The sequence below is a fragment of the Sinohyriopsis cumingii genome, unplaced genomic scaffold (assembly GCF_028554795.1).
Source record: "Sinohyriopsis cumingii isolate HCF-2022 unplaced genomic scaffold, ASM2855479v2 utg000622l, whole genome shotgun sequence".
Lineage (NCBI taxonomy): Eukaryota > Metazoa > Mollusca > Bivalvia > Unionida > Unionidae > Sinohyriopsis > Sinohyriopsis cumingii.
Window position 1 is genome coordinate 5,986,026 of NW_028315918.1, and position 22,309 is coordinate 6,008,334.

The 22,309-nt window shown below is 35.1% G+C and overlaps 1 protein-coding gene across 15 annotated transcripts in view; it reads right to left on the reverse strand.

The window, feature by feature from the left end:
• Positions 1 to 22,309, reverse strand: part of LOC149773729 (adenylate kinase 9-like) — a 117,598-nt gene that overhangs the window by 25,706 nt on the left and 69,583 nt on the right. For all 15 annotated transcript variants that reach the window (XM_089946212.1, XM_089946211.1, XM_089946198.1 and 12 more), the window contains 10 exons: positions 21,400 to 21,612; positions 19,684 to 19,886; positions 16,477 to 16,573; positions 13,593 to 13,720; positions 12,889 to 13,108; positions 9,709 to 9,894; positions 8,908 to 9,024; positions 6,672 to 6,890; positions 2,429 to 2,642; positions 1,100 to 1,301 (listed from right to left, as the gene is read on the reverse strand). In XM_089946212.1, coding sequence (XP_089802338.1) covers positions 1,100 to 1,301; positions 2,429 to 2,642; positions 6,672 to 6,890; positions 8,908 to 9,024; positions 9,709 to 9,894; positions 12,889 to 13,108; positions 13,593 to 13,720; positions 16,477 to 16,573; positions 19,684 to 19,886; positions 21,400 to 21,612 — 1,799 coding nt within the window. The remainder of the gene's footprint in view (positions 1 to 1,099; positions 1,302 to 2,428; positions 2,643 to 6,671; positions 6,891 to 8,907; positions 9,025 to 9,708; positions 9,895 to 12,888; positions 13,109 to 13,592; positions 13,721 to 16,476; positions 16,574 to 19,683; positions 19,887 to 21,399; positions 21,613 to 22,309) is intronic.

Consider the following 22,309-nt stretch of genomic DNA (forward strand, 5'->3'; position numbering starts at 1 on the left):
TAAGACTCTGTTCATGCTGTATGTTAGATGTTGAATTCAGACACAATGATCTGGGACAAAATTATTGAATATTGTAAATCTGTGTGCAATTATTCATTGGGATTATATGCATTATGGATGAAATGCATGCCATGACAGCACAATAGTAAATGGTGTTGATACCCTATTCATCATATACATTAGACATGAATAAATGTATATGTGCCAATGAGTTGTTCTCTGAAAAAAGTAAAATACTGTAAAACCCCACATTAATGTAACCCCACTATTAATGCGATCCAATTTTTCAGACCTCAGTTATCATGCTATAGCGGGTTCCACTGTATTATGATTTTCCTTGGTGATATTTGGCACTTTCCAAGCAAACTTGTAAATGAAATGTTATGAGGGTTATTCTTTTAGGATTGTGTGCATATTTTACACCTTGCATAATATTCTGTCCAATTTCACAGATAAGTACTGTATACCACATATATCCATGCATAAGTCAGATCCCACTGCAAACAACACAGACTAAGATCTACCATCATATAATATGCTGGCAGATCTACATCAATGCATTTTGTTAGGATTAATCACAGAACAAACAAGCCAGACATTGATCTACTAGCGCTTTATGTGACAGAAGATCAGGGTCTATGTTCTGTACAGTTAGAGCCAACTGATATGTGAGTATACATGGTAATCTGAAAGTATTACATGTACCGTCTGTACCTGCTTATAGACTTTGTAACAGAATGAAGTTTATAAAACAGATTTGTATCCTATATTTGATGGAGTTTAACATTTTAAACATTTTGTTTTATTTTATATGTTTTTTAAAGTACTATTGCATCTTATATCTTTAATCTGGCAAAGGAAAATACTTACCTTTATTTGGAGGGGCTTTTTTCTTCCTGAAGATTATATCACACTTAAAAGATCACTGCCTTTCATCTTTATGGACTCTATGTTTACCTTTATTTAAAATGGCTTCAGAAAGTTTTCATTTATATTTTTTTGAACTGGAACTTTCAATCAGCACTAAACAGTTGGGACTGTGATGCCATCAAACCACATGAATGCATTCATGCATGCATACATACAAGGTGGTTCTTACCCTCGGGTCTGACATCTCATATCGAGAAGGCAGACATCCAGAGCTTGTACGGCCAGTTCATCTGGGACAGTCAGACCCTTATGCAGGTGTCGGGTCATCTCCTTTGCTAGGAAGGATTTGGGCTGATTCTCCAGCACTATCCTCATGGCCTCACCGATAGACATCCTCACTAGGCCATACTCTTCCACAAAGCGATTAGCCACTGGAACATGTACAGAGGAAGACAGGAACACAAGGTTCACATGGAGAGAACATATTGTACAAAATGAAGATGATCAATCTAATATTTATCAGAAAAAGCTTGTTTTTGCCTGCCAAACCACATTAATTGATTTAAAGAAAATACATTTCATGTCTAAGGTCAACTTCAATGGTCTTCACAATGAATGGCCTGAATAATTAGCATCCATATATCATTAATGTCATACCTGCTTAACAACCAAATGTGTCTGCAACCAAATGTGTCTGCAAATGATCACCCATGTGTCAAGCAGAAAATGGCATTTATCAACAAGTGACTTGCATATACAGGTGAATTTACACTACTTCATAAAAAACTTCTTGTACCTGATATTTATGTATAGTTGGCTTGTATATACACCCAGGTGAATGTGCACCCCTTCAAATTGGACTTTTTGTATCTGACATTTACATATAGGTGGCTTGTATATAGGTGAATTTGCACCACTTTAAATAGGTCTTCTTGTACTTCACATTTACGCATATGTGGCTTGTATACACAGTTGAATTTGCACCACTTCAAACAGAACTTTTTGTAGGCAAAATTTACACACAAGTGGCATAAATATATATAGTTAATTATGCACCACTTCAAACTGGACTTCATGTGCCTGACATTTACACACAAATAACTGTTATGTAGAGGTAACTGCTAAAATAAGTCCAACTGTATCTATAAATGAAAATCCTCTAATACTCACTTTCATCAAAAATTGTATTGATCATGATTATCTTTCAAGAATAAATGAAAGACTTCAACTATGATCTGTATGAGGTATGCAAGTAATTTTGCTGACTTTGTTATTCAATATTCCTGCAAAAGACATTACTTTCTGGAATACTGATACTGTCATTGTTTTTATCTCAACTGTGGAATAAAGAAATTTTGCTTGTAAATATTACATTCATTTTCAAAAGAAAAAATTAAAATGAGAGATCATAATTATCACATTTCTTGTGTTAATTACATAAGAACTTTGTAAAGATTTATGTTCTTTGAAGTAGCTAATTGTACACTGTGTGGTGGCACAATTTTAATATAAATGACTGACAGCTGTTGCAAAGTTTCCATCGAGAAAGAGAACTTACATGATGTTTTGCCTGATTTTGGAGGTCCTATAATTGCAAGGCGTATTGGTACAACAGGCTTTGGAGTTGGCTGATTCAAGTATGTAATTGGGTCTTGAATGAATTGGTTCCGTGCTTGAACTGATGACAGGAAGTAGATATTCTGCCTGTAGATGCATGGGTATGTGGTGAAGCCAGGTCCACTCATTGTCTGGATACAATCTCCTTCCTTCACCTGCAAAAACATAAGTAAAATATTCCAATCAATACTTATTTGTTCATGTGTATGATTTTTTACATTATGGTGCTCGATAGAGATATACAAGTTTTGCCGTTTTCAAACATTTATTGAAGCACAATGTCAGAGGTTAAGTGGAAGAGTTCAAGGTCTTTCTCGAGTGGTACTGGCAACTGCTTGCACAGCCGATTGGTACTGGCAACTGCTTGCACAGCCGAGAAACTGTATTATCACTACATGATCAGCTTCTAGCTACATCAATCAGATACCAACAAATACAATTTTATTTTTTGAAACATGCAATAAACCTGTACTCAATAGCACCTGCAATGCTGATGTTTAAGAATGGCTGAGCCTAAAAAGTCATGTGTGTGTGTGTGTGTGTGTGTGTGTGTGTGATGGGTACTGGTTGACATTTATCTTGCATGTATCAGCTGACAGCAAGACTTCATTGTCACTTTTTATGTCACAATAAGTGTCATCAAGTATTAGGACTTTTCTGACCACTGATGTCAATATCAGTGTCATAAAGTATTAGGACTTTTCTGACCACTGATGTCAATATCAGTGTCATAAAGTATTAGGACTTTTCTGACCACTGATGTCAATATCAGTGTCATAAAGTATTAGGACTTTTCTGACCACTGATGTCAATATCAGTGTCATAAAGTATTAGGACTTTTCTGATCATGATGTCAATATCAGTGTCATAAAGTATTAGAACATTTTTGACCACTGACGTCAATATCAGTGTCATAAAGTATTAGGACTTTTCTGATCATGATGTCAATATCAGTGTCATAAAGTATTAGGACTTTTCTGATTATGATGTCAAAATCAGTGTCATAAAGTATTAGGACTTTTCTGATCATGATATCATAATCAGTGTCATAAAGCATTGGCAATTTTCTGATTATGATGTCAAAATAAGTGTCATAAAGTATTATATTTTTCTGGTCATGATATCATAACCAGTATCATAAAGCATTGGCAATTTTCTGATCATGATGTCAAAATCAGTGTCATAATGTATAATGACTTTTCTGATCATGATATCCAAAAAAGCGTCAAAAAGTATTAGAACATTTATGAAGTTAACAAAACACATGATAACAATATTCACCAGTGAGACATATTTTTCCATTAATTCTTGTGTTGATTTAGCACTACCTTCATGGAACTAAAATAATGTATTAATACAATCCCTACATCAAAAGGTTTCCAATAATGTGATTCAATGCACAGTCTGTACTAATATATAGATGTGTTACACTGATGGCTCTACATAACACTGTTGCTGGGAGCCAATGTGAGTTATCTGATACATTCAAACCATGTTATTTGATAATTTAACTTGTACACTCCATATCTTATGCATTCTAACCATGTTATTTCATAATTTATCATGTACACTCCATATCTGATACATTCAAGCCATGTCATTTGATAATTAAACCTGTACACTCCATATCTGATTCATTCAAGCCATGTTATTTGATAATTTAACCTGTACACTCCATATCTCATACATTCAAGCCATGTTATTTGATAATTAAACCTGTACACTCCATATCTGATTCATTCAAGCCATGTTATTTGATAATTTAACCTGTACACTCCATATCTGATTCATTCAAGCCATGTTGTTTGATAATAAAACTTGTAAACTCCATATCTGATACATTCAAACCATGTTATTTGATAATTAAACCTGTACACTTCATATGTGATACATTCAAAACACGTTGTTTGATAATAAAACTTGTACACACCACATCTTATACATTCAAACCATGTTTTTTTATAATTAAACCTGTAAACTTCATATCTGATAAACTCAATCCATGTTATTTGATAATTAATCCTGTACACTCCATATTGGATACACTAAAAACATGTTGCTTGATAATACAACTTGTACACTCCATATCTAATATGTTCAAACCATGTTATTTGATATTTAAACTTGAACACTTCATATCTGATTCATTCAAAACATGTTATTTGATAACTAAACCTGTACACCTCACATCTGATACATTAAAATCATATTAGTTGATAATTAATCCTGTACAGTCCATATCTGATACATTTAAAACATGTTGTTTGATAATAAAACTTGTACACTCCCTATCTGATACATTCAAGCCATGTTATTTGATAACTAAACCTGTACACTCCACATCTGATACATTCAAAACATGTTATTTGATAATTAAACTTGTACACTCCATATCTGATACATTCAAACCATGTTATTTGATAACTGAAACCTGTAAACTCTATAGCTGGCTGTGTTTTTGTTCCCCTTCCCACCTTACCTAGACATGGTGATAACTGATCAATATACATGTATCATACACTGATTACTATGATGTGCTGATGTTGGGAATATTAATTAAAAGGTTCCATTCATTTTGACATCAATACATAAAGCTTAATAAAACTTAAGGAAAGCAAACTGTAGGTGACACTTTCTTCTGTTGTGTAAGCCATACTGACGGCATACCTCAGTGTCTAAGGTCCTGATTCTGTTTACTTCACCACAAAATTATTTCCTTTAATCCAGGATGAATTTCTGCTACTGTATACCTTGTCATGTGACCATATCAGTGTTAAAATGGCAGTCATCCAGAAAGTAGATGTTAACTGTGGACTTGTAGATGAAATCAATGCTCCTTCACAATATGCTTCTGACCGACATATATGCTGGTTTTTATTAATGAATATGGGTGTCATGTACTTGATTGCAGTTCATTAACATATCATAATGTTGGAAATCATTTAGCAGATTTGTTAACTAACCAGGAGACAAAATAAGTGAAATCTAGCATTCCATGTGCAACCACTTTGACAGGCACAGAAGAATTATCAACTAAAAGGTTTGAATAGCTGTTCATATTCAGTAAGGTGGTGTACTAAATATTCAGTAAACAGGTGGTGTTCTAAATATTCAGTAAACAGGTGGTGTTCTAGATATTCAGTAAACAGGTGGTGTTCTAAACATTCACAAAACAGGTGGTGTTCTAAATATTCAGAGGCTATAAGACCATTAGAAAAATCTTAGTTTAATGGAGTACATAACATTTACCTAAAACCAACAGCTGCTTTATATCATGAATTCTCTTCCAAATTAGCAAAGAAAATTTTTAGGTGCCATGTATATAGTGTCAAATTGGACACTGTTTTAGAGAACCACTAAATATAACATCCTGTCACTGTATGTAAATATCCTGCATGAGTTTTCTCCATTTCAAATACATACTTGTTTTTTCACTTCCAGTATTATGAATATTGTATTTCTTGTAGCTGAACACTTCTTCACAAGAAAAGATACAATTCCTAGTATTTGCACACAATAAAGACCTTAAATCCATTTGCAAGACTTGAGAAAAACCAAAACAAAACTATGCTCAAATGTTTTCACTTTTTACTAATTTTGTGCTTTGTTATACATAAACCAAGTTCAAACATGAAACTATCTATTCTACTTTATCTAAAACTGGTATTTGTAGTCCTTTCGGTGTAGTCCAAATTATTCGAAAGTGACAGCACAATGGTGGAATGAGTTCTTGGGCATGTTATAACATTTCTATCTTTGACCTGAGTCATACGATTTGAGAGTTTCATTCTTCATAAACAATGTGATTTCTAGTAGATTTAAACATTGTGTTAATGAAGATTGCAAATTAATAATGGCAGAAGCTGATTTGATGCAATGACCAGATGAGCTATGCAGACATGAGACTGAAAGAGCATGGTAACTATTGAAATGTTAGTTCTGACATATTTTTCTCACCATTATTTAATATATTCTTATCAGTCTTGATAACTTTAATTAATTTATCATTTTCAGGATTTGGCTTCTAGCCGATTTCCAGATATATTTTGACATAAACATGTGCAACAGTTACTATGGTCTTACTAAATTTGTGTTACACTTCTTCTTTGATCTTGCCCATAATGTTTTCTTCATAATAGAGGTCTACAATGCAATGTCAACAATTCAAAATTAATATCTCTTACCCTGACAGGACACCATCTTCCAAATCTGCTGGGTTGTTTGTATCCAACCAGCAGCATTTTCGATGCTAGAAACTCACTGATTGGGTATACTCTTTCAAAGATGCTGTTCCTGTGATCGATGACTGGTTTAAGTTTCTTGCTCAGCATGTACCGAACTATGTGTGGCTTCCTAGAACTATCTACATCTAGTCTGGGTATCAGTATTTCATCCAATGTGTCCTAGAAAAGTAATATATTATTTATACTCTCAAATTGTAAAATACAACTTGGTATTAACTGCTAAAATAGTTTGGGGACTAGTGTAGCCTATAATTATATATATATTATGGGCATTATATTGAGAAAACAACATGTACAAATTTCCCCAATTTTACTGCCTTAATGTGTGTCAATGACTAATTACCATGTCCTTTTGGAAAATGCCATATTACATGAAATATAAAAAACTCCATGAAGTTGTACATATTTCTGAGAGTGAGGGTGGGTGTAGGGTGGAGAAATAGAGAAAAAAATTATGCCCAACCAACATAACTATAAATGTATTTATGTATTTATGTGTAATAAAACATGTTCATCAGAACGTTGGTAATTGTTCACTGCAACTGATTAAATAATTTCACTAATTCAAAAAAGTCAGATTTACACTGGAAAACACAAGCAACAATAGCGGTTAACATCTCGTAAAGTCTCAATGATATAATGGACATTCCCAAAATTACCTTACTGGAAAATTACATGAATATCAAACTTGTACAACAGTGATACTGAACTGAGCTGACCCCTGATTCAGTCTTTGTTTTCCTCCAAAGGCAAAAGCAGTATGTTAATTATTGATAGCTTACTGTGTACATGTTTTGTCCTGTGTTAGTAGTCATATATGCTGGTGGTCTACAAGCATTATACAAATGCACATATGCTATAAATGCATATACTGGATTATGTGGTGCCACAGTCAGAACATTTTGGGTCAATGGACTTGATTGGCAATGTTTTACGGAGTTATAGCCCAGTGTTGCTTAAAACTTTGCCCTTTAATTTAGTTCTTGAAGATGTACAGGGACTAAAATCAAATCTGGTGTACAGCTTCAAATAAAAAAGACCCTGAGTTTGATTTTAATTTGTTAATAACATTTTATAGGGTTATGGCCCATGTTTGAAATTTGCACATCAATTTCATTTCTGTTTAGTAACTTATGATGAGGTTAAGGCATTTAAATCAAATTAGGTGTCAGGCTTTACTTACAGAAGACCCAGATCAAGTTAGGCTTGGACTGCACTTTTAGCAAAGTTATATGAAGTTATGGCCCCTCTTTGCCATAAATTTATACTCAGTAAATGTCTAAGCATCACATGGATTAAAACAAAATTTGGTATGAGATTTTATGTTAATAAACACAGACCATGTTTGATTTTAATTGTTGTCTGGCCAAAATAATACAGAGTTAGGGCCCCTGTTTGACCAAGCACTTTGCTCTTTAAATACATCATATTGGCATGGGCATCCATGGTATATAAACACATTTCTTGTGTTTGCTGGTAATCCTGAAATACAATGCATGCTAAGGGTCTTACCATAAAGTATGCAAGATCAAGTACAATCTTTCTGAATCTAATAATTTATACATTTAGTAACTGAAACAATGTTTTCCAAAATGTTTAAACTGCCATAATTTAATGCAAATGGTACTGGTTTATGAAACATCAAATGAAATGCTCAGAGAAGGAAACTTAAAGTACTATTCCCAGACTTTCCCTCTCTGACTTATGTCTCACTAGTTTTTAACTTTATATAAACCTTGTTGAAGCATTCTCTTACAAAATTGTCTGTTTTGTTTTGTTCACATATAAATGTAGCTTAATATTATTTATTTTTAATTGTGCATCACATCCAATATTGTCCTCTGTGTTTAAATATGGATGTAACTGAGGGCCACAAGAAGGATTAGTTCCATGCAACAATTTAGTCAAGCTAAGATGAGAAACCTTGTTCAACGTACTAGGAATAAAATCAGATGGCTCAAACTAAGGGCCTGCTGGTTACGAGTTGGATGCTCTACAGACTAAACTATCCTTTCCCAATCAGGGAACACAAATGAACAACCACAGTGTCTAAAAACCCATTAAAATGCCAGACATATAGACAGACATATAAAAAAGGTAACATTATACGGCCCTGACACATGTGTGATGGGTCATATCACAAAAACATGGCATTATATGAAAGCCAGCCCAATACCTGAACTGCTGCCAGCTTGTTCATATCATTATCAAAGAACTCATTGAGCTCATTTCTTATTCTGTCTGTAGCATCTTCCTCCATTTCTTCCTCCTCCTCTTCCTCTTCCTCCTCTTCCTGTATGTGAACAGAAACATATATATAAATGAAATAGGCTATTTTACATAACTGATACATGTAATACGCTTTGATGTTTCTCACACTGTTATGGTAATAAAATTCAAAGCATTTTTACAGTATTGACATTTTTTAACAAGACTGTTCTTAATATCTAGTAAGTAAAATTCAGCAGATTTTATAACAGATACACAAAAATTGAAACTAAAGCATTTTAACTAGTCACTTTAGTGTTTCCTCAGGGCATTACATATTGAAGAGAATGCAACTAATAAAGATCATAGAACCAGGATGGATTCAATAAACTAGCTTTCACTACTATTGAACAAAGAACTCTGATAGAAGCACTCTATTAAATAGATTCTTCATACACTTTTTCTTTTTCCACAGGTAGGTTAACTTTAATCAGTATTCACTCAAGAGAAATGAGATGGGGACAAATGGCAGACAGTCTATATTTTTAAGGTCATTTGTATAATGGTATAATGGTAAATTTGACCTCCATAATGCTTAATACTATAATATTCAGTATACTATTAAAAAGATCATTTTGCAGGAGTTGTAGGAACAATGAGATTAAATTTGATTGACACTGCAAGATATATGGGTGGAAAGATTTAAAATTTAAGGGTCACTACACTTTAGTGAACTTTTCTTTATATGAATGTGTATTTAATGCATTACCTCAAACTCCTCTGCAAGCATAGCTTCAATATCTTCCTCTTCCTCCTCCTCCTCCTCTTCCTCCACTGCTTCTTCCTCATCTTCCTCAGCCTCAGCTTTCTCAGCGGCACGCTCTTCTGCACGCTGCTGCTTCTTCTCTTCCATTTCCTTTGTCAATTCCTCACGACGTTTCTGGATTGCAGCTTCCTATCAAAAAATTGCAAATGAAATAAGCCAAGGTTAACTCTTCAGGATCCTCAGACATTTGAATTTGAATAATGTTAGAACTTAGCAGCTCATTGTATCCAACTTTATCCAAGTTGCCATGGCATGTAGCAACTAAGAGTACTTAGCACACCAAGTGGGCAGGCACAGTTACACTTATGCATGTGTGGATGCCACTGTATTTCATTCATTGATACCAAGCTGTATTTAATTCTGGCAACATCTGTACTACACTCTCTGGGTGCAAATTATGCTCAAATGGCAGACAGACACCCCATCAGGATAATCTTTAAGACAGGTGGGAACTCCATTGGTTGCAAATCAATCACAGTTTCAAATCTCACAGCACAGTTTAATTTGGGCCTGATCCCATCTGTAATACATGGATATTACCCAGTGCAATGGGATGAAACTCACTGGCAGTTACATAGATATGAGTGACAATGGTCAAAGTATTTTTATATCAAAACTTGAGGCTTACACCCAATGATGTGTGATATTTCTGCACAGCCTAACATAAAAGGTTAGTGGAGTCATCACTCAAAAATTTGGTATCTCTTATACCTGCTAAAAAGCATTCTCTGGCCTGCAACCATGAAAAACCAGAAATTATTAATAACTTGAATCAAGAAATTTAGGTCATCAGGCTTGGAGGTTTTGATGTTCTACTGTGTATTCTTGTCAAGAGTATTAAGAGGACTTACCTAAAGAAAGAACTATACTCATAAATTAATGACAAGTTTATTCCAGGTTGGTGACTGATCTGGTGACCTAAGCGGTTAGAGCATCTGCCTTGGATGTGGGAGGTTGTGGGTTTGAACACCAGCCGAGCCGTCAAAGACTTATACAAATGGTACTAGCAACTGCCTCGCTTGGTGTTCAGAATTTACACATTAATGTTAGGACTGGTCAACCTGATGTCAGGATCATGTGACTGGGTGGGAAATGATGCTACATGTCTGTAGAATGATGCCCCAGTGCTAGACATCACTATAAACTGGTACACTTCAGACATCGTCGCAATATGACTGCAATTTTTTAAAAACTACATTAAAAAATCCCAATCATACACATGCACACTTCAGGTTGTACAACTGTAAAATGGATAAAAATACTGTTAAACCCACTGACAGAAAATCATGACATATAAAATGAAATGAATAAACTGAATATTTATGTTTATATCAAGTAATCATTAGTTAAGCAAGACACTGACAAACCATAAAACAATCGAATTGGATTGTGTTTTTATAACTAAAATGTTGGTTAGGGACACAAACTGACTGCATAATCACATTCTGAAAATTTGTTTGCAGAACTGATTGATTTTCAAGAGTAAATAAATCACTCGGTAACAGGCTTCTAACAAAATTATTCCATCCTATGTTTGTTAGCTAGATTAGTTTCAGTATATTTATGTGTACAATATGCAGACCAAAGTTTATCAACAGATTTATTTCAAGTAAGTAAACAATGAACTTTCATTGAGAAAGCTAGTCTTGTGGACCCCTCAACCCTTTTTCTAATTTTTTTAAAAATTTACTTTGGCACATTCTTTGGATTATTCCAATAAGATATAGAGTTATCAGAAATGGGTGCATCATAAAGGACCCAGCTTACTACAATTTGATAGCAGTCTTAAAGACAGGAAACTGAGTGGGGGACCAAAGTTAGGAAGATGGGCATTAAGGGGACATAACTCCTCTAAATGATAATAAGGAATGCTTAAAGTCCAATCCATTCATGGTCTCATCAATATGAAGATAAATGATTAAATTTATGGTTGAAATCCAACATTTCTTAGTAAATATGTGGTATACAAACTGAAGTTGTGAGGAAGGGCAACCAGAGGCCATAATGTAGAATGCTGCAAATGAAAGTCATTCAATATCTCATTAATATGAAGCTGCATGCGAGATTTAGTTTAAACCCAACAATTCTTAGTAAAGTACTAATGCAGAACCCAAGTAAGAAGAACAGCAGTCTGGTGGCCATAACTCCTGTAAATTATGTCATGGAATGCTAGAAATCAAACTAATTCAAAGTCTTATTAATATTATGGTGCATGCTAACTTTGCTTGAAATCCATCAATCCCTGGTAAAATAATGATACAGAAACTAAAGTAATAAGGGTGAACAATCAGGGGGCATAACTCCTGTAATAATGTGGTAGAATGCTGAAAACCAAACTATTCAGAGACTTTTTAATATAAACCTGAATGCCAAATTTTTGACAAAATCCAACAAAAAAAGTTATGATGCTGAAACCAAAGTCACTGAAAGTCATATCTGGGGGCAAAATGTTGGTAAATAATATCGTGGAATGTTAGGAATTCAAACTCATTCAAAGCATCATCAGTATAGAAATGGATTCCAAACTTGTTGAAATCCAGCAATCTTAGGTAAAAGCTAGGTTTGGAAACAATACTAAGGAGGATATGCAATCAGGTTTTATTCAAAATTGATATTTTATTAATATAAAGCTGCAGACTAAATTTAACCAAGATCCAACAATTCCCAGAAAAGTGATCTTGTAGAATCCAATCATTGATGGATAGACAGGTAATGTCATAGAAATAGGGGCACCTCCAATTTCATTAAGCAGGGACCTAATAATTTCTGAATGTAAATAATTTGTCAGTGAATAGTCATCTCTCTTAAGAATGTGATAGTTAAAAATGATAATTCAAATGACCCAAAGATAACAAAAATTCTCACAAACAAACTCAGACTGAAATAAATTTTTCTAACATGTCAATGGCTATTGTTAAATAATTGACTAATAAGTTTTCAGAATATTTTAATAGGTCTTATTGGCTATTCCAAAATAAATGACTTATAATATGTCAGAATGTTTGGGATGGTCTGAGTTTGCATGCTAGAATGTATTTAAATCCAAGGAAACAACAAAACTAATATTGTGAAAAGCTTGTTGACCAATATGAGTAAGAAGAAACTTAATTCAACTACACTCACCCTCTTTAACCTAGCCTTTTCCTTTTTTTGTAACTTCTTTGCAATCCTTTTGTCTCTCTTAATGCGCCATTTTTCTAGCTTTGCTGGCAGAAGACGCGAGATGACATCAGAGTCTGTCACTGTCAAAATCACAGCAGAATCAGGGAAGAAACCATTTTCAGCCAAGTATCGGACCTCATCAGGATTGCGAGGAAATCCCTCCAAGATGAAACCTGTTGATCTAGAAATATTATGGAAAAGTAATGCAAACAGATAAATCAGTATGACTTTAAAAAAATGAAAATTCTCAAAATTTAAAACACTTAAATAATAGTGCTTTATTCTTGTTTGCAATATACTGAGAGAATTTAATTAACAATTATGGCAGCAAAGGGTCAGCTTTTACAAAGTACTTGATATATTCCAAGATATGGTTTCAATGTAGTTTAAATTTTCAATTCAATGTTTTTTAAAGCATACTAACAAAAGGCCACACTGGCTCCAAGTTAGCAATAATATAGGATGAGACATTTTTACTGATTGCATGGACCACTATAAGGCCAGAATATTGTCCTGCATTTCATTGCGAGACAGGCTGATTAAATATGACTGTCGATACTGAAACAATTAATGTAATACAATTAATGTAATGTTATGAAGCCATTCACTCTTTCATATGCCCATCTGAAAAAGAGTGACTGAATCAAAGTGGGGTCAAGTCTTACTTGAAGGGTTCCTTTGTGAACCAGGCTGGCACAATTTTATCTAGGATCTCTGTGGAGAGAGCTTCATCAGACTCCAGGTTGGCCTTGATTGCTTCCTCCTCTTCAGTGTACTCAACCTCTTCCTCCTCCTAACAGATAAAAAAATTCTGAGGTTAGTCTAACCAATTTTATTTAGGCAAACCTCAAGAATTCAAATTTTGTCTTGAGTACTCAGACAAATCTTGGAACTATCAAACCATAAAGGATCAAGATTTTCATGATAAATGAAAAACTGCCATATCTATCATGAGACCCATCCAAAAACAGCACAAATACTCACCAACCATCAAATAATGGGCTGCAAGTCTATTCTGCTTTTTCCACTAGTGTTTACCAGAAAAATGTTGACAGAATATCTTGGTCCCAGCTTGAACAAATCCTTTGTTTTCTAATCATTTATGTCAACAAGCTGCCAGTTTCGACACATACTTTGTTCAACAATTAGTTGATCTTGCCGCCAGGCTTTAATTTTCCAGCCTAATCATTTATGTCAGCAAGCGGCCAGTTCCGATCTGTACTTTACTCAACAATTAGTTGATCTTGCCGCCAGGCTTTAATGTTGTGGTCAGATAAAAAAACAGGCTTTTGTTTGGTCCTATAAAGTTGGCCTTTTATGACAACTTAAATAAAAGCAATTAAATCTGATCGATTCTTGCATTTTCCAAATTGATCAGTGATTAAAATAAGTTTATTGTGCTGTGAAAGCTTCCTTTCTAACTTTATTTATATTTATGATGGCTACCAATGGCATTGTAAAATGCAGATTAAATTTACAGTCTCTGGAAACTAAATATCTGGCTGTTAACCCTTTACCTCATGCAAGCGCCTTTTGACATCTCTACTCCATTCACATGGAAGCGCCTATTGACGCCTCTACTCCATTTGCATGGAAGCGCCTTTTGATGCCTGCTGTAAACATCAGCCATTTTAAGCGGGTTTTCGTAGCACCACCCTCGGGGAAAACCCCCTATTAGATACTAGATTCATTTCTGCAAATGACAATTATGTCAGATCTGTGGTCACTGCTTATGTTTAAAGCTGCTATTTAAAGTAACTGGGTCATAATCTCCACTCTCCAAAATGGAGGTCGTGGATTTCACTCAGTACTTACGAAGTTTTCACGATTAGAATCGCAACTATGAAAGCTTGAATAACTTAGGTAAAGGCTCTGATATTGATGTAGGCAGCAATTAGTTTTTATAAATTATCAAATTCAGATGACTTAGTTATGTAGACGCAGACAAAAAAACTTGTAAATTTTGAGTAAGAGAAATGGCAGCTACGGTTGTTCACGTGGCTTCACTGACCTGAAGATGAATGAGTTCTCTCAAGATTTTAAAGCACATAAAAAATTCTTCCATGAAAAATAATTACACAGCTATAACAATCAGACTTTACTCTTAAATTTTTCCACAGATGTGTACCAAAAATGTAAAATGGTTAAAATTGCTGTTAAACATAACATACACTACACTGCTTAACAGTTAACAGGCAGGCCTATGCATATGGAGTTGAATAGGTAACAGGTGTTCTATCTATAGCGTACTGCACTGGGTAACTTAGCTCTATGAGGTAAAGGGTTAAGAAAGTTGAGGGTGGAGCATCTCACAAAGATGTCTGTGAAAATTTTTCTCTTAAACATAACACCCTGTCAGGATGGATGAAGCTGCCAAGTCTATAAAGAAAGACTACATTGAAGGTAACTGCGCTCCCCAAAGGAAGAAGCAGAAGACTGCTAAATCTGAAGACATGGAGGAGGCCACAGCAAAATGGTTCAATGAAACCTGCATTGCACATTCCACCTTATCCATAGATCATGATATGATCATCAAACAATCGAAAGAATTTGCGAAAAACTTAGCATGGAGAATTTCACTGCAACAAGTGATTGGTTCAGTCACTTTAAAGCTTGTCATAACATTGGATACAAAAGGATTTGTGGAGAAGTCAACTCAGCAGACACATCACAGCTTGATGGATGGAAAGTCCAACTTAAAGATATATTGCAGAATTATAAGTCTGAGGAAATATACAATGCGGATGAAACATTTATTCTTTAAGTGTACTCCAGACAAGACATACTGCATCAAAGGTCAACCATGTGTTGGTGGGAAACAGCCTAAAGACCGCATCTCTGTTCTAGTCACATCAAACATGATTGGCAATGATAAAATGCCACTTCTAGTTATTGGCAAGTCTAAGAAGCCTCAATGTTTTAAAAATGTGCACCATCTTCCTGTGGAATATTATGCAAACACAAAAGCTTGGATGACGTTGGACATTTTTGTGAAATGGATAAGGAAACTTGACAGAAAAGAACCAACTAAAGCAAATAAAAAAGTGATGTGCAGGACTTAACGCATAAAATTTTATAGTTACACCCGAAAATAATAGGCCACAATTTTGAATTATAGATTCACAAAAAATTACAACTGGCCAGCTTTTTCAATAAACCTAAAAAAGAGTAATTATTTGGGATCAAGTAAAGTATACAAGCCAGACCCCAGTTTTCACAAAAAGTTATACTGTACATAGTACACTGCTCCCTCACTATAAGTGCTTCATTATATTGCTGGGCCTCTTATAATGCTTGTATGGTCATGGGTTCCTTTACGTTAGAGGAATTTTGTTTCATCATTGATACTTTAAATTGCTCAAAAAATGTTTATTTTTGGTTAACAAGAGGAAAGAATTTGATTTGAAATAATGAAATAGTACCCAATGTTTGTTGAATTTTTATGCTCAATTATATCATTGTCTTACTGGAACATCCTTCAGAATCATTTATGATGTGAGTGACTTTCATGAGGGAGTACTGTATGTATATATATATATATATATATACCTTTTCCTTGCCCTCCTCCTCTCCTTTCTTTTCTTCAGTAGGTTGTTCTTTCACTGCTGTACCATCAGGGCTGGTGATGCCAGCTTCCTTTTCATCACTGGGAAAGAAACAGGCGTGGTTATAACCAAACTAGAAATGTGTTCATGGGACAGAAAAGCATCTTACAGACAGTTATCTTATCATAAACCAGATGGATAGATGGACAGTTATCTTATCATAAACCAGATGGATAGATGGACAGTCATCTTATCATACACCAGATGGATAGATGGACAGTTATCTTATCATAAACCAGATGGACAGATGGACAGTTATCTTATCATAAACCAGATGGATAGATGGACAGTTATCTTATCATAAACCAGATGGACAGATGGACAGTTGTCTTATCACACACCAGATGGATAGATGGACAGTTATCTTATCATAAACCAGATGGACAGATGGACAGTTGTCTTATCATACACCAGATGGATAGATGGACAGTTATCTTATCATAAACCAGATGGATAGATGGACAGTTGTCTTATCATACACCAGATGGATAGATGGACAGTTGTCTTATCATACACCAGATGGATAGATGGACAGTTATCTTATCATAAACCAGATGGATAGATGGACAGTTATCTTATCATAAACCAGATGGATAGATGGACAGTTATCTTATCATACACCAGATGGATAGATGGACAGTTATCTTATCATACACCAGATGGATAGATGGACAGTTATCTTATCATAAACCAGATGGATAGATGGACAGTTGTCTTATCATACACCAGATGGACAGATGGACAGTTATCTTATCATACACCAGATGGATAGATGGACAGTTGTCTTATCATACACCAGATAAATAGATGGACAGTTATCTTATCATAAACCAGATGGATAGATGGACAGTTATCTTATCATACACCAGATGGATAGATGGACAGTTATCTTATCATACACCAGATGGATAGATGGATAGTTATCTTATCATAAACCAGATGGATAGATGGACAGTTATCTTATCATAAACCAGATGGATAGATGGACAGTCATCTTATCATACACCAGATGGACAGATGGACAGTTGTCTTATCATACACCAGATGGATAGATGGACAGTTATCTTATCATAAACCAGATGGATAGATGGACAGTTATCTTATCATAAACCAGATGGATAGATGGACAGTCATCTTATCACACACCAGATGGACAGATGGACAGTTATCTTATCATAAACCAGATGGACAGATGGACAGTTATCTTATCATACACCAGATGGATAGATGGACAGTTATCTTATCATAAACCAGATGGATAGATGGACAGTTATCTTATCATACATCAGATGGATAGATGGACAGTTATCTTATCATAAACCAGATGGATAGATGGACAGTTATCTTATCATACACCAGATGGATAGATGGACAGTTATCTTATCATAAACCAGATGGATAGATGGACAGTCATCTTATCATACACCAGATGGATAGATGGACAGTTATCTTATCATAAACCAGATGGACAGATGGACAGTTATCTTATCATAAACCAGATGGATAGATGGACAGTCATCTTATCACACACCAGATGGACAGATGGACAGTTGTCTTATCATAAACCAGATGGATAGATGGACAGTCATCTTATCACACACCAGATGGATAGATGGACAGTTATCTTATCATAAACCAGATGGATAGATGGACAGTCATCTTATCACACACCAGATGGACAGATGGACAGTTGTCTTATCATAAACCAGATGGATAGATGGACAGTCATCTTATCACACACCAGATGGATAGATGGACAGTTATCTTATCATAAACCAGATGGATAGATGGACAGTCATCTTATCATAAACCAGATGGATAGATGGACAGTTGTCTTATCATACACCAGATGGATAGATGGACAGTCATCTTATCACACACCAGATGGATAGATGGACAGTTATCTTATCATAAACCAGATGGATAGATGGACAGTCATCTTATCATAAACCAGATGGATAGATGGACAGTTATCTTATCATACACCAGATGGATAGATGGACAGTTATCTTATCATACACCAGATGGATAGATGGACAGTTGTCTTATCATAAACCAGATGGACAGATGGACAGTTGTCTTATCATACACCAGATGGATAGATGGACAGTTGTCTTATCATAAACCAGATGGATAGATGGACAGTTATCTTATCATAAACCAGATGGATAGATGGACAGTGTAACATTTTATGCCCCCATCTCATTTGTGTTCATCAACTAAAATTTACTGTAATACTCAAAAGCATGTAGAAAATCATGAAATAATAGCTGATAGAACATTTGAAATATTCATCAAAGTTACACATGTGCATGACCACAGACATCTCTTATTTAATACATGAAGAAGACCGTGTATTGGTGTATTGGGGTCATATTGGATTTCTGCCACCAAAATGGCTGCACAGCATATAAAGGAAATGTTTTTATGTGCTCAAGATTTTGCAAAGGTCAATAATATTTTTCACTGCTATAACTTTAACTGCATAAGCCTGTTATTGCAATTATTAAAATTATACTTTAACAGTTTTTATTATTTTATTTTGTATATCAATATCTCTCCCAGATATAACATCACTTTGATACAATCTGGCTGAAAAGTAAGCATAGATTCTATAAATACGAACATCCTTAAATAAGCAAAGTGCCATATCCCCTCTACCTGCAGCAGTCAGATCAACAGATAATTGGAATCCTGGATGGATGGATGGATGGATGGATGGATAGCCTGTGAATTATTATGAGATCTGTGCTCAAACTTTGTACCAAAAGACAAAACAAAAGGTAGTGGAGAGAAGGCTAAACATGTATGTCAATATTAACTTGTACTTCCACTTCAATGAGCTCTATTTGACCATTTCCATTTAATGCTTTTTTGTATGCAAGATCATTTCCCACTTGTGCATACGTTTGTGATTTAAATTTACAGTTTCTCTATTTTATGTTCATTGTACAACAATTTTTATCAAGTTACTTTTGATGGCCCAGGTGGAGTGTTAAGTGACCCTTATGGTAAAGGACATGAGACAGTCATAAAGAAACTTGAATCTTTGCAGGAGTTAAGACTGGGGATTGAACATTCACCTACTGAGGCACAAATCAGTTGTGTTACCATTGCATCGAATGTGCTAATTAGGAGTGTCAGTACTCACTCATCTTCCTCGGGCACCTCTGGCTCTTCATGGTCATCTTCATATTCAGGGCCAATTTTCCTCTTGGTCTTGTGCATGATTAGTTCTTGAAGGCGGTCTTTGAATGAGATGTGGAATATGCCCATCTTTTTTGCCAGGGCACGTCCATGTATGGTTTTCCCTGCTCCTCTTGGACCCAGCAGCAGCAAACGTACAGGAGGTACCTGTGGATAAGGATCATATTGGATGACAATTGTCCACATTCCACATTCCTGGACAATGACCCAAAAGTCATAATCCAAAATCTGATATATATGTTCTATTGATATGATTTAACATAAAATGTTTGGTCTAAAAGTATATAAAAAATTTCATTATTGCTGAACATAGGTAAATCTTATTTTTGACCATATACAGGGACCCCAGGGAAGAGATAGAAACCTGTACCTCTCTCACAAATGGTTACCAAATAGGCAAACTAATTACAAAGATTGGTGAATTTCCATCCAGCTGTTTTGAAAGAGATAGTTATGGATGGATGGATGGAGGGTATGGCAATATACACCATCACTGCATGGAAATATGGAGGGTATAACAATATGCCTAACCATTGCATGGACAGATGGATAGTATCACAGTATACATCACCAATGCTTGGACGGATGGAGGGTATGACAATATACCTGCCATAACATGGATAAATAGAGGGTATGACAACATAACCCACCAAAGCATGGACAAATGGAGGGTATTACAACATACTGCACCTATGAATGGACAGTTGGAGGGTGTTACAATATACTCCACCAATGCATGGGCAGATGGGGGGTATTACAATATACCCCACCACTGCATGGACAGATGGAGGGTGTTACAATATACACAGACACAGACACAAGGACACAGATGCCTCTACAAACATAGCACAAGTGCAAAACCTTTGGCTGAAGTTGTTTCAAAGACAAAAAAGATCATATCTCAACATAACTTTTGCTGAAATTTAGAACCAAACCAAATTAGGTTCAAAACTTATTAAGCTGAAACCAAATTACTGCGAAAAAGCTTGATGGATGGACATAAGTAACTCTCTTTGCTCCTGCAGAGGAATACAATGGTACAAAGAATCCAATATGAGACAGAATTGCTTGATTAACAGGTGCAACCAGTAATGCTTACACACTAATAATGGATAATGACACAACCTCAATTTTGCGGAACTAAAAGCTCAGGTCAAAAGCCAATGGCCATGAAGTGTAGTACATATATTTTTAGAGTACTGAATGAAGATGATATCTGATGAGTGTCATGTGCCTGATAATTTTTTGAATGCAGTGATATAATTTCACCCATTTTATTTTGCCAGTCATATTAATCTAGATGTAGAGGGGTGAATGCAGCAAAGTTTGATTCCCCACATGTATACTCCAAGTATCGTATAATTAATTCAATGTCTAACAATAAAATCCTTTGGTAAACTGCTTTTAAGAAAATTCTAACTCACATTAGGCCCACCCATCTTTTTTGAAACTTTACAAGGCTGGCCATTGGGTTTATTCTTGGACAAATACTATATAGGTCAGTGATTGCCTGTCCATGGGTCATGTTCTCCCATGGTCATCGACTGTCACTTATTTTAGGAACCAATAAACACCATTTCCTAAGAAATACCTGCAGCTCCTTTTTAAAATTACTGTAAACATAGACAGTTATAAATAAATATTTATGGTAATAATTTACCTTTGGTGGTGCGTCTTTTGGCAGATATTCTGTAGGGTTAGCCAAGAATTTCTCCCTAGCCTCAGGTGTAGACAAATAGTAAACTTTCTCTCTGTACTTTGCTGCCGTTTCAGGGTTGCCAGGATACAAGACAAAGTTCTCCTTAAGGGCCACAGGGCAGTAATGATTAGTGTCACCAAGGGGCTTCTTCTTATTCCTGTTGGGATCTTCTTCCTATGTTCAAAAAATAACATCTGTTAGTGTCTGATATAATGCATGATATAATGTTCAAATTACATAACATGCTTTATTCCTAGAGAGCTTAATATTATGACTACATGAAAACTCCACCAAACAAATAGATAAGCAGTTTCAAAATTTACAGCTTTACCCCCTATACTGAACACTCAAACTATATTAACCGATAAGAGTTACAGTAAAACCTGTCTTGAGTGACCTTTCCTATGAGCAACCATCTGTCATTCATGACAACAATCATCAGGTAGGGATCAATTTTAATATATAAACACACTGTCATCAGTGACCACATGCAGAATGCGACCAGAGACCATGATTTTCTGGCAAAAAGTGCATTTTGATGCTGATACAAACAACTGATTTGCAAAAACAAATAAACACTGCTAATGTTTATTTAATCCATTACAACCACAACCATTTATAAGCGTCTGTATATAAAATACAGATTGTTCTCTAACAACACTGTTATGCATGATCACATCACAAAAACAGAGATAATTATTGCTAACCTTAATTTAATCCTTTCAAACCATGACCATTTATGAGAGTGTCTGAGCTAAATAAACAAACAAAAAACAACCAATAGTTGATTCTGGCTACTGGTTTCTAAAATATATAGGTGATGCAGTCAGCCTTTGTATGCTACAGACTGTAAACCAGACTAAAGTACATG